The sequence below is a fragment of the Agelaius phoeniceus genome, chromosome 10 (genome assembly GCF_051311805.1).
Source record: "Agelaius phoeniceus isolate bAgePho1 chromosome 10, bAgePho1.hap1, whole genome shotgun sequence".
Taxonomy (NCBI): Eukaryota; Metazoa; Chordata; class Aves; order Passeriformes; family Icteridae; genus Agelaius; species Agelaius phoeniceus.
Genome location: NC_135274.1, coordinates 5,947,464 through 5,960,095, shown reverse-complemented (window position 1 = coordinate 5,960,095; position 12,632 = coordinate 5,947,464). Strand labels below are relative to the sequence as shown.

At 56.1% G+C, this 12,632-nt stretch overlaps 1 protein-coding gene across 3 annotated transcripts in view; it reads left to right on the top strand.

Moving 5' to 3' along the window:
• The first annotated feature begins 5,942 nt into the window (after positions 1 to 5,942).
• The window catches only part of LOC129124244 (diacylglycerol kinase beta-like), a 30,685-nt gene continuing 23,995 nt past the window's right edge, over positions 5,943 to 12,632 (top strand). For all 3 annotated transcript variants that reach the window (XR_013183596.1, XR_013183595.1, XM_077183720.1), the window contains exons 1-2: positions 5,943 to 6,299; positions 11,072 to 11,311. Coding sequence is in view for 1 of the 3 variants with exons in the window: in XM_077183720.1 (XP_077039835.1) it covers positions 11,245 to 11,311 (67 nt within the window). In the remaining 2 variants the exon portion in view is untranslated. The remainder of the gene's footprint in view (positions 6,300 to 11,071; positions 11,312 to 12,632) is intronic.

Sequence of the window (12,632 nt, the reverse complement as noted above, 5' to 3'; positions counted from 1 at the left end):
TCTTGGGACAAGGACAAGGCAGGATGGACATTCTGATAAAGGCTGCTGGAAAACCTGCTCATTCTTTTGATTAAGGATGCAGGATCCATGTGCACATTCCCAGGTGAGAGGAGTGTCTGTGGGAACCAGGTACATCCCCAGAAGTGACCCACAGCTGGATCAACACATCCCAAAAGATGCCAGGAGTTTCCCAGGAGCTCTGTGCTGCAGGAAGGATTTGGTTGCAATCCTGATTTCCTCGCTCTCACGCTGGGGTGTTGGAGCTCGTGGTGCCAAATGCTGCCCCAGCCTGTTTATTAGTGCTGATTGTAAAACCCTGGCACTAGCACTCCCAATCAGGCCTGCAGAAATCCTGCTGGATCTGCTGCCTTCCAGACAGATGGGCCTTATTAAGAGGTGTCACAGCACTAACAACATCTGACAGCTCCTGTGCTCCCTGCCCTGCTCTTCTCCTCACAATCTGCGGGCCAGGCAGCAGCCAGAGATGGAGACAGGAGGCAGATCCCTCTGTTCCCACACCTGCCCCCAGGGCACAGAGCTGGGGCTCTCCTTTGCATGAATTCCTGCACTCTGAATTTGCTCCATGCTCTTCCCTTGCCCTCCTCCTCCCACCTCCCTTCTCCACCAGGGAGGGCCCAGCTGCACCCATGGCTGGGCAGTGAGGTGTCACCCCCAGCACTGGTGCTTGGGGTTGCAGATGATACATCAGATCTCTTACAAGAGGGGGTTTTCCATATATTTTGTTACATTTGGGATTTTTTTTCACTAGGTGCTCTGTGTGGGTTCTGATGTTGTGATGCTGTGACATTATTATGTTCTGAGCTGCTGCATTGTCACTGTGGCCATCTCAAGTCTAGAAGAGGCCACAGAGTTGTTTGGAGGGATGGAATCCCTCTCCTATAAGGAAATTGTGGGGATTGTTCAGTCTGAGGAAGAGAAGGCTCCAGGGGAACCTTATTGTGGCTTTTCAGTACCTGAAGGGTCTCCAAGAGAGCTGGAAAGGCACTTTGGACAAGGACAGGGTTAGGTGATAGGAAAAGGCAGAATGGCTGTACACTGACAAGGGCAGGGTTAGACTGGAGTTGAGGAAATAATTCTTCCCTGTGAGGATGGTGAGGCCCTGGCACAGAGAAAAGATGGATGCCTGGAAGTGTTTCAGGCCAGTTTGGATGGGGCTTGGGGCAACCTGGTCTTAGTGGAAGGTTGTGACCGTGTTCACAGGGGTCTTGGGATAAGGGAAGAGACGAGGATCTGACTCCATGTTCCAGAAGGCTTGATTTATTACTTTATGATATATATTACATTAAAAATATACTAAAAGAATAGAAAAAAGGATTTCATCAGAAGGCTGGCTAAGAATAGAAAAAGAAAGAATGATAACAAAGGCTTGTGGCTTGGCTCTCTGTCTGAGCCAGCTGGGCTGTGATTGGCCATTAATCAGAAACAACCACATGAGCCCAATCCCAGATGCACCTGTTGCATTCCACAGCAGCAGATAACCATTGTTTGCATTTTGTTCCTGAGGCCTCTCAGCTTCTCAGGAGGAAAAATCCTAAGGAAAGGATTTTCCATAAAAGATGTCTGTGACAGAAGGTGTCTCCACCTGTGGGGATGAGATGGTGGAACTGGATGATTTTTTGGGTCTCTTCAAACCCAACCATTCAGCAATTCTATAATTCTGTGGTCACCTTCTACCAGCTCTGGGTCACTCGAGGGAAATTAGGACAGGGGCAAAATTGAAAGTACCCATGGGTGCTCTGACCACTCTCAGTCTCCCTGCTGGGTTTCCCCAGCCTGTGCTGAGTTCCTGGGCTCAGAGGTAGCCATGGCTCTCAAGGCTCCATGCTCTCAGCTCAGAGTCCTCCTCCAGCCTCAGGAAGATGCTGCTGTGCCAAAATCCCTGACTCACACCATCTTTCCCTGACAGCAGGCAGGTTCTGCAATTGGAGCTGGGCTTGGGCACGAGCCACAGAGCCCTGGAGAGCTGCTGCTGGCACTGCTGTGGATGTTCCTTCTGACTGTGCTGCTGCAACCCTCTCCTGCTTCCTGTCAGCTCCATGGTTTCCCAAATCAGAGTTATTTCACCCCCCAGAAAGCCACCCTGCCTAGAAGTCACCCATGCTGTTCTGCAGGTGCACAGGCAGGGATGGAGTCAGCTGGCAGCCAAGTTGTTGTTCCCTCGGTGATGCTCAGCACCCCAAGGCTTGGGAAAAGCCTGCTGGGGTGACACCAACTTCTCTGGGAATATCCACAGTAGTGAAAGAGCAAGTGAGTGCCCTGCCCTGCCTCTGGCTCCTCTCAGTGCCTGCAGGATCCCAGCACAGTGCCCAGGACACCCAGATCACCGTGGCTGGCAGCTGGGAAGGAGCCAATTCGGCCACGCTGGCATCTCCTGGCTCTTCAGCCAGGCCCCTCTCAGGGGACATCCCATCCCTGCAGTGTTTTCTAATTTCCAACCTAATCTACCTCTCTCCAGGCTCACTGAGACTTAATATAACACTGGCAACCACCCATGAGCTCATCCTTCTCCCAGGGAGCAGATCTGTGCTGAGCAGAACTGTAGAAAAAAAAAATCATCCTGGAAATTTCTTCTGGTTTTATGGGGTTTTTATCACCTTTCCTGTGGTCACTGAGAAATAACTGGGCTGTGAAGTGCTTCCCAAGCAGCTGTTAGTCTTTGGAGCAAGAGCTGGGACTGGGGGAGCCTGGGCTCATTTTAATTTTATCTTGACTGCAGTGCTCATTGCTCTGCAGTTCCCATTTGTAATCACACGTTCAGTAAAATAATCAAGTTATAATTGCTTGGGATTCCTTCTCTCCTACGTCACAGAGCCCAGGAGGGGAAGCAGTGCTACAACTGAGTCAGCAGCCAGCCTTGGCATTGCCTTGGGCCAACATTTCAAGAGAAAATTAACCACAGTTAAACCAAGAAGAGAACTGATAAAAATCTCCCAAATCTGCCCAGGTGACAAAAAGAGATTTTTAACCTCTCCTTTTCTTGTCATACTGAAAAAACAGCATCTTCTTGCCTGTGAGTGCCCCCAAAATAAGGCTGGATCAGTGCCCATCCTTTGCAGGGCAATCCCCTGTGTGTGCCCAGGGTGGTCAGGGAAGGTTCAGCCCCTTCCCTGCTGATCCCTGCTGGGTTTGGGCTCTGCCAGGGGCAACCAGTGAAAGAGAAGAAATCACAGAGCATGATTTCAGAACAAGGAATCATAAGTGACTCAGGTTTAAGAAGAACAATTTTTTGCCAGGCAAAATGTAATGGCTTTTTTGGACAGGGATGGAAAACAGGGCTGCAGCTCTCATTAACCCATCAAATGCCTTAATCTGGGGAGTGAGCCTTGGACAGACCTGCCCTTGAGGAACTGGGCTTGGCAGAGGTCTTGTGCCAAGGGGCACCTGCAGACACACCTGGGGCTGTTTGGTGGGTGGTGGGGCATCCCACCAAGGGGATGAGCAGAGGGAATATGGGGAAACTGGCAGGGACCAGGGAGGCATCTCCATTCTGGCACCTTGTCCTTCCTGCTTCTCCAAACTGGGCTTTTCCTCCTGCATGTGCAGAGGCAGAGCTCAGAGGCTGCACAGCTCCTGCCAGGCCCCCTGGCCCGTGGGCACTGCCACCCCAGCAAAGGGATCCAGCAAAGGGATCCTCCTCATCCTCATCCTCATCCTCATCCTCATCCTCATCCTCATCCTCATCCTCATCCTCATCCTCATCCTCACAGCTCCTGCCAGCCCCCCCAGCACATGGGCACTGCCACCCCAGCAAAGGGATCCTGCTCCTCCCTCAGGTGTGGAGCATGGTCAGGGCTTTCAGACTCAGAGATTAGTGTTAAGCAGGTCTCCTCCTCCCAAATCTGACCCCAGAGTCCCACTGAGGGAATCAGTCTGGGGGGGTGAATCTGCTGCTTCAGCCCTTTTAGGGACTGGGAGTGTGTCAGGACACAGACACATCATCACTGGGGCTTGTGCCTAACCATAATCATTTGGTTATTCTACCCTTTTAATTTACTAATTAATCCCTGGAAGGGATACTTACTGGGATGCAGGGAAAGAATGAAACTCTCTCATCTGGGAGTGCTGAGGATTTCACCAATAGCCCTGGCAGAGCATTAGCAAAGTCAAAGCAGAGTCCAGCATCTCACTGGGCCAGCAGCTTCTCATGACTGAGCTGGCCACATTGCCTGGAAAAAACATTCATTCTCCACTCCTGCAGGGCCATTCCCATGGCTGGAAAACCTGTGAGAGCTCCTGGCTGTCTGGAAAGCCCTGGGAGACTGCTGCTGGCTGGAAATGATGGCAGGAGGTAACACTGCATCCTGAGTGTGTTGCTCCTGTGAGGGCTGGGAGCAGCCCTGAGCTGGGAAAGGCATCATCTGGTGTGAGTTGTCTTTTGGGAAAGGGGCTCTGTGTCTACCAGCTGAGCCCTTGCAGGAGGAATTTCACCAGCCCTGGCCAGGTCTCTTCCTGCCCAGCCCAGAGACCACAAGCCCTGGCACCCTGGATGCAGACAGACACAGGTGTCTGGCCAGGAGACTTCTTCATCCTCATCCTCCTCCTCCTCTCACCCATGTGTTTGACAAACTGCTGCCTCCATGCAGTAGTTGCTAATGATAAAACTCATTTATTATTCATTTCCTATCCTGCCGCCCCCACGGTGTCTGGGCTTTCCCTACATCCCAGCCCAGCCCTGTGCCCTGAGGCCCCACTTCTCCATCCCCATCCCTGGCAGGGAGAGCTAAGCCAGACAGGATGAGCACAGGACTGGGACACTCAGGGGAGAGGAGATGCCACCTGCCCTGGCTCAGGCTGACACAGGTACAGCTTCTGAGGGAGGTGGCTGGCATGGATGGCAGCAGGGAGCTCAGGGTCCTTTCTCCTGCTCTGGAGTGTGACATTTCTCTGTGCTTTGGCACAGCCCACCATCAGAGACCAGTTAGCTCTTTGAAGGGATGCTGCTCTTTCCCAGGCACAGATGACAAGTGCCACCATCAAAAGTTAAAGGTTGGACTCACAGGTCTTTCCCCACCTAAATGATTCCATGATCCTGTCTCCCCTGAAACTGGTGTGGCTCTGGGGACTCCATCATTCTCAGCACCCCAGCCAAGAGCCCCAACCCATCTCTCTGGGGTCCCAGCCAGAAGAGAGGGAGGGAAGGTGAGGCTGGGGCTGAAGAGATCCCTCACACAGAGCAGGAACATCACCTGGGACTGGCACACAGTGAACAGCTGTGGCTGCCAAACCTGCTCCTGTTTCTCTCAAGAAAGTTCAGTCCCAGCTGTCTGTCTCCTTCTCCTGCTTTTCTTTTTTGAAGTTGGAGAGCTACGTGCATGGATCACGTCTCTAATTAATATAAATATAGCGAAACATAAATAATAGACATGCCTGAAATAGTGTCACTCCCAAGCAGGCAGGCAGACGCGTCATGGAAAGAAAATAAAAATGCTTTTTATCTGTTTTGGCATTTTTTTGTTTGTTTGTTTTCAGTGGTTTGTTCTGTTCCTGAGGAAAGAGCAACCTTTGCCATGGGTGAAACTGTTTGAAAGTGAAAGACCGAGGTGCAGGGGGAGGGAAGGCCCGAGGAAGAGTGAAATGGGGACTGGGATGGGGACAAGGATGGGATGAAGATATAGATGGGGACAGGGATGGGGACATGAAGATGGGGACGTGTGAGGGGATGGGGACGAGGATGGGCTTAGGGCTGGGCATGGGGACAGGCACGGGGAGCGTCAGGGCTGCGGGGCAGTGTGCGCGATCATGGGGAAGTGGGGAACACCCTGCCGCCGTGGGGAGGTGGGGATTCATCACAGATGAGTTTTATGGTGCGAACCCGTCTGTCTCCCGCCGCCCCCGCACCGGCTGCTCCCGCCCCGCTGCCCCGGGCCCGCCGGGCTCTTCCCTCCAACTCCTCCTCCTCATCTTCCTCCTCCTCCTCCTCGTCTTCCTCTCCCTCCCGGCCCGGCCGCCCGGTGCCGGCGGAGGCGGGCGGAGCGGAGCGGGGCGGGCCCGGCCCATTCGCATCCCCATCCCCATCCCCGCCCCGCCGCGGGAGCGCCGGGCTGAGCAGCGCTGCCCGGAACCGCCGGGCTGAGCAGCCCTGCCAGACACCGCCGGTACCGGAACCGCCGGGCTGAGCAGCCCTGCCCGGTACCGCCAACCCCGGAACCGCCGGGCTGAGCAGCCCTTGCAGGCATCTCCAGCCCCGGAGCCGCCGGGCTGAGCAGCCCTGCCCGGTACCGCCAGCCCCGGAGCCGCCGCGGCCCGTCCCGCCGATGGCACCGCGCTGCCGCCGCCAAGTAAGGGGACAGCGCGGGGGGACGCGGGGCTGGGCGGGGGGGGTGGCGATGTCTTGGGCTCACCCCTTTCCGTCGTGGGGAATCCCCCAGATCCGCTCGGGATCCCCCACCCCAGGCGGGAGAGGCTCGGCAGCGCTCCCCGGTCCCTCTGTGCTGCCCTCGGAGTCCGCGACCCTTGCCCGGGCCAGCCCCGACCCCTTCCCCTGCGGTTTCGGGAGCGGGGCAGCGCTGGGATTGGGGAATCGGGATTCCCTGGCGTGTGGTTCCACTCCTGAGGAGAGCTTCCCGAAGGGTGGAGAGAGGGCAGCGTACCCCTGTCTGCAGGGTGAGGAGGATGGCAGCCAGGGGCTACACCACCCTAAACCCCCCTACACCACCCTAAACCCCCCTACACCACCGTCACTGGTGTCTCAGCGTGTGTTGGTTCTATAAAGCCACCCGTGCTTTGGCTGGGCAGAAGAACAGCCCAATCCAGCTGCTCCTGTGTGTTGCCAGGCTGGAAAAGCTCGTTAGTGTCTTTCTTGTTAAGTAGAAATTGCTGGGGCCGTTGGCTTTGGAGGACTTTGGAAGGGCTGAGGCGGTGCTGGTGTGGCTGGCCCGTGGAAGGGGGCTGGATGTGACTTGTTCTGCAGGTTGTGTTGGGGGATGAAAGGGGAGAATGCCTTTCCAAGCTACCAGGAAGCAGCTTCATCCTGCACAAGGTGTGGTTATAACCCTCTGGACTCGTGGCCGCGGGATTCCTGCAGGGAGAGAGAGCCAGGGCTTCCATCTGGCAGGTTTGGAGGTGTCCTGAAGTGCTGGGCTTACATGTGCAAGGAGATGGAGGTGGGATCCTGGGGTGGATCCCAGTCCTTCCAAATGCTGCAGGCCCAGCATTTGCTGCCCTGTCTGGAGTGGGAAAGGGCTTTTCCATGAGACCAGGTCTGCTTTGAGTGGGACCTGCAGGTCCAAGGGGAAGGGTCTTGCTCCAGAGGTATCCCAGCTCAGATCCAGTCTGCTCTGAACTCAGCCAGCAAAATTATTCTCTGAAAATCCAGCAGTACTAAGTCAGGAAGTTGTTGGTGTCTCTGGGGGATGAGCTGAGCTGTCCTGGCCTTGGCGGTGGGTGAGTTCCAAGGAAGGCTGTGCTGCCACAAGGTTGAGCCAAGCTCTCCCAGCACCCAGCTGGGAATTGGTGCAGCCACAGCCCAGCCCTGGCTGCAGCCTCCCACCTTCCCTGTGTCACTGCTGCCTGGATGCTCCAGGCACCCCTGCCAGCACCTCTTATCATCCTGGTGCCATGAGGGTCTCCAGAGCAGAGTTGGTGTGAGGCACCTGGACAGCGTGCCTTGCTCTGTGTGGGTGTTGGTCAAAGGGTCAGGGGAATGTGTAGACAGCAACAGGTTTGGAGAATGGAAAAACCCGATCCTGAGTGTCCTCCCGGGCTGGCAAAATGCAGAGAAGTGCCTTCTCCTGTGGCTGCAGAAAATAGTTTGAGCGTGACTTGGTTGGGGTTTGTTTGCTGCAGTGGGACAGGAGGGATTTATACTCCACCCACCGCCTCAGGGGCCTCTCCCCATCCAACACAAAAATAGGCTGATCTTTCCAAAAGATGGTGGGGGAGGCCTGGAAAATGCCATTCCTGCAGGGACCTGCCACGCTTGTGCCCCAGGAGATGTGGCACATGACTGTGGCTTCTGCAAGCCCGGGCAGGGAAGCAGGGACGAGCCCAGCATCGTTCCCTGCTGTATCCCACTGCTGCCAGAGCCTCTGCACGTGTGTGTGAGCTCAGCAGCAGTGGTGCCTCCTCCTGCCACCTCCTGCAGCTCAAGGAGCCCATGGTTTCCTTGCTAGAGGGCATCTGGAGCAGGAATCTCCTGTGGGGCAGGTGCTGCAGCCCCCTCCGCACATTCCTGTGGAGCTGATGGGAGGCTGGAGGCTCTGCCAGCACCTGGCAGCTCCCAGCCCAGCCCAGCCCAGCCCATTGTCTGTGGTGCTGTGCCCCAGCGTGGGCAGGGCTGGGACCCATCAGTAGCTGTGCCAGAGGCTCCCAATGACCCCAGAGCTGTGGGATGAGGAGCTGGGTCCTCCATCCACAGCAGCACCTGGGGCTGGGCAAGAGGCTCCAGGCAGGGATGTCTGGCTGGGAAATCAGCTCCTGTGCCATCCCACTGCTGCTTCTGGGATTCCCCATCCCTGAATACCAGAGGGACAGCCCTTTCTTAGGGACATGGGCTGTGGCTTGGTCCTGCCTGGTGTCCAGGCTCCAGTCCCCACCGTGGGCTGGCCATGGCTCACTCCAGCCTGGCATTTCATTTCCCTGTTGATGCATTTCAGGCCCTACATGGCTGCGCCCTGGCTCCCTCCAACAGAGCTGCACCCATCCCTGCTCCCAGCAGCTCCTCTTCCATCCCTGCAGCTGCCAGGGTGTTCCAGCAGCTCCCCAAGAGCTCCAGCCCTGCTCATTCCCTCCCAGGGAGGTTTGGGAGGCCCCGGGGTCCCCCTGTCCTGTCCATCCTCCCCCGTTCTGAGTCAGGGCACGCCGGTGAGCGCCTCCAGGCAGGGTAATCCGGTGTTATTTGTAACACTAGTAGGGAGCTATTTTTAGAGAGAGGCAAATTTGATTTAACAGAACATAATTTGCTGCTGACAATTCAGAGGGCGGCCAAACGAGGAGCAGCTGGATTCCTGAGGAGGCTTTTCCCTGCCCTTCCTGAAACCCGAGGCTGACGTGCCACCAGTGGCATTTGTTATTCCAGCAATTGCTGGGGGAAAGCCCCTTGGGATGGCCCAATTAGCTCTGCTTTGCTTTCCTCCTGGAGCTTTGTTCTACCCCATCACCCCCCAGTAAAGGAAGCCAGGGATGGTTTTGCTGCCCTCAGTGCCCCCCAAACTCCTCTGGGGAGCTGGAGCCAGCCAGGTCCCCTCCCTTTGCCTTTTCTTCTGCACTCTCAGCCTCTCCTTGGGTAAGTTTAGGATAAAAAAAGAGGTTCTGATCAAATCAAACAGCTTGTGTGCCAGGAAAGCGGAGTCTGTGTGCGTTCCTGGGCATTTCTTACGGGCTGAGCTCTTCTGGACCAGCCTCAGAGGTGCTTTGGGACAGACCCATCATCCAGCATAGGAGCAAACACCATCTTCTTGCTTGTGCTTGCAGCAAGATGAAGATCCCCACAAAAGCAAAGGCATTGGGTTGTTTTTCCCTAGCCATAGCCCTGCTGTGTCCAGCCTGTCCCCAGCTGGTGGCACAGGGCTGGGATAGTCACAGGCTGCAGGTGAGTTGCCGTGGGGCTGCAGGGCCCCAGTGAGCATGGGAAGGTGAGATTTTCCCCAGGATTGGTGTTATCCCACCAGGAATCACATTCCAGTGAGAGCACTGCTCCCTGTCCTGGGCAGGAACAGCCCCTTGAGGGGTCCCCAGAGCCCTCCAGGCAGCCTCAGGGGCAGCCGAGAAGTGCCAGGCCATGGAGGGGTGCAACAAGAGCCCAGTGGCTTTGTCCTCCTGGAAGGAAAGGACTGGACAGGACTAAGGAGGGTTGTGCCATTGAACTCTGGCAAAGGCTTTGGTGGGCTCCTGTCTGTGTGCAGCCACTCCCTGCAGCTGGAAACCCCTTGGCAGCCATGCAGGCAGCCCTCAGGGGTGCCCATCCTCCCTACAGCCCCAAAGAGGGTTTGCTCCTTCCTCTGCCAACACCAGGCTTTGCCCCTGGGACCATCTCTTGCCCTGGAGCATTTTCAGCAGTTGGATGTAAAGCCAGAATAGCATTAGTGAGAATATGAGAATAGCATTAGTGCAGAGATGTGGGCAAAGTCCTGGGGATGGGGGGTGAAGTGACTGCTCCTGGTGCACCCCCAAGTGTGAATGTCCCTAGGGACTCTGTGTGGGGTTGGTGTGGCATGTGGGACCCGAGGGCTCCCCAGAATTACTTGTTCCTCTTAATCAAAGGTGTTTTTCTGTGAATGGAAAGGTGCAGCCAGCTGGGGGATGTGGGTGCTCCCCAAGCACCATCCCAAGCCCTGGGATCTTGCCCAGCTCATCCTTGCTCTGCTTTCTCCAGTCTGTCAGCTTAGGCTGGTGGAAACTGGGAGCCAATATTTAACAGGGAAACAGCCCTAAAATGGAGATCAAACTCCTTGGAGAGCAACCACCTCCTCCAAATGCTGCCCTTTGCCTGATGACCAATTTGGTTAAATGAAAAAGACTAAAAAATTGTGAAGCCTACAAATGGGTGGCCTGGAGAGAGCCCTTTGCTCAGGGTTATTCTGTGGCACAGGTCTTTCTGTGGCACTGTAGATTTTCATTTACAATGATTCTCTGGAAGGAAACACCAGCTTCAAAGGTGCAGGAGCACGCTGGAAGTTTGTATTCCCTGCTTCCAGCTTTTGCATCTTCTTTAAATAATCGTGCCCTTCCTCCTGCTCCCCTTGCTGGGTTCCCCTGGGAAGTGCTGGGGGTGACAAGTTCCTTTCCTTGGCCTCTGTCAGCCCTGGCCTCACATGCTCTGGCCATGGGAGTTGTGGCTGTGGGGTGGCACTGGGCTGGCTCTGTGGCAGAGCACACCAAGGGGACACCAGTGAGGTGCCCTGAGCCCTCCTTGTGCTCAGCCCCATTTCCCTGCAGCTCACACACTCTGCTCCCCATCCCCTGGGGTTCAGATCCCCCACATCAGCAGTGGGGCAAAGCCCCCCTGGCACCCCATTTCCAAGCTCCCACTACTGAAGGTGACTGTCCCCAGGGACAGCAGGACCCTGGCTCTGCCTCCTGCTGACCCCTCCTCTCTCTGTGTCCCCTCCAGGCCGACCAGGTGCCCTGAAGCTCTGGGCTGGCTTCCCCCAGGCTCAGCAGGATGATGCCAGCAGTGCCAGAGCCACCCCTGCCCCTTGTCCTGCCGATGTGACCGAGCTCTGCTGGGACCTGTGGCACTGAGGCAGTGGCTGGTGGCCCCTGCAGTGTCCCTGCTGCCCCAAGATGAGTGATGGCACGTGGATCTCGCTGAGCCCCGCTGAGTTTGCCCAGCTCCAGCAGTACACAGACTGTGAGTACCCTGGCACGAGAGGGTGGGATGAGCTGAAAAGTGCTGCTGATCTGTGCTGGACTCGTGTCCTACCTCTCCTCAGTGTCCTCCTGGACAACTCGGTGATTCCTTAGGTTTTTATGAAGCCCCTGACCCCTCAGCCAGGCTGTGTGGGGTCCCTGTGCCTGCCTGGCTGGAGGATGGAGCTGAGCTCTGGGGGCTGCACACGTGAGCTGGGCTCAGTCCGTCTGAAGGCGGCGGCTCCCACGTTCTCAGCAGAGTGAAATGCCAAGCAGGAAAAGCAGCCTGGCTTTTCCCAAACACACCAGAGCAGCTCCACAGCGTGCTTTGGGCTGCCAGCCCTCTGCAGTAATTTTCCTTAGTGCTTTTGCAGAGCAATTCTCTGCTGCAGCTCCTGCTGAGGAAAGGAGATGTGCAGCAGCACCAAAGGGGTCCTGGAGCTGGGGGGTGCTGCAGACAGAGCCTGGGTGGAGGCCAGAGTTCAAAACCAGGTCCTTGAGGTCGAAAACCAGGTCCTTGAGGTCCTGCCTGCCACAGAGCTGGAGTGTGGGCGTGCTTTTTACAGCAGAGGATGGAGAAGCAGTGCAGCTCGTGAAGGTGCTGAGAGCAGGGCAGGGTAGGGCAGGAAAACCACAGGGTGAAGGGAGAAGGGTGTGAAATCACAAGGGTGCTGCTTTGCATTGTTTGCAATTGTCATCACCCTGGGGTGAGCAGGCTGGCTGGGAGGTGACTGAGAGCCAAAGGGGACACAGTGAGCTCTCTGAGGCTGTCCTTGGGGATGCTGTACATCAAAAGGGGCTGGGGACAACTTCCTCATGGCCATCCCACCCCAGCCCACACTGCTGAGAGCATTTTGGGGCATTGCCTTGCCAGGCAGAATCTGGGAAGGATTTGTTCTCCCCCTCAAAGCAAATGACTTGGCCAGCATGGGGATGGGACAGCTCTGTGCCCTCTTGCTCTCCTCCAAAGAAGGTTGGGATTATTTTTTCCAAGGGGATTATGTTTTCCAGAGACCTCAGGCAGGGCTGCAGGCAGAGGTTTGTGTGTGTGCAGTATCCCTCTCTGCATCTCATTCTGCCTCACTGGAGGATGATGGGCTTTGCTTTCCTGAGTCCCAGACCATGGAACACCCTCTGTAACACTGGCCTCAGAACCCTGATGGCATCTCAGTTCCATGAACCAAAGTGTGGCCAGCAAGGCTGCAGCAGGGGCAGCTGCCTTCTCCCCTGTAGGATGGCTCAGCACTGGGCTGGGGAATGGGATTGGGGGTCTCTAAAGAGGGCCAGGATCCCTCTCCTTGAGTGCCCCAGACATCCCAGAC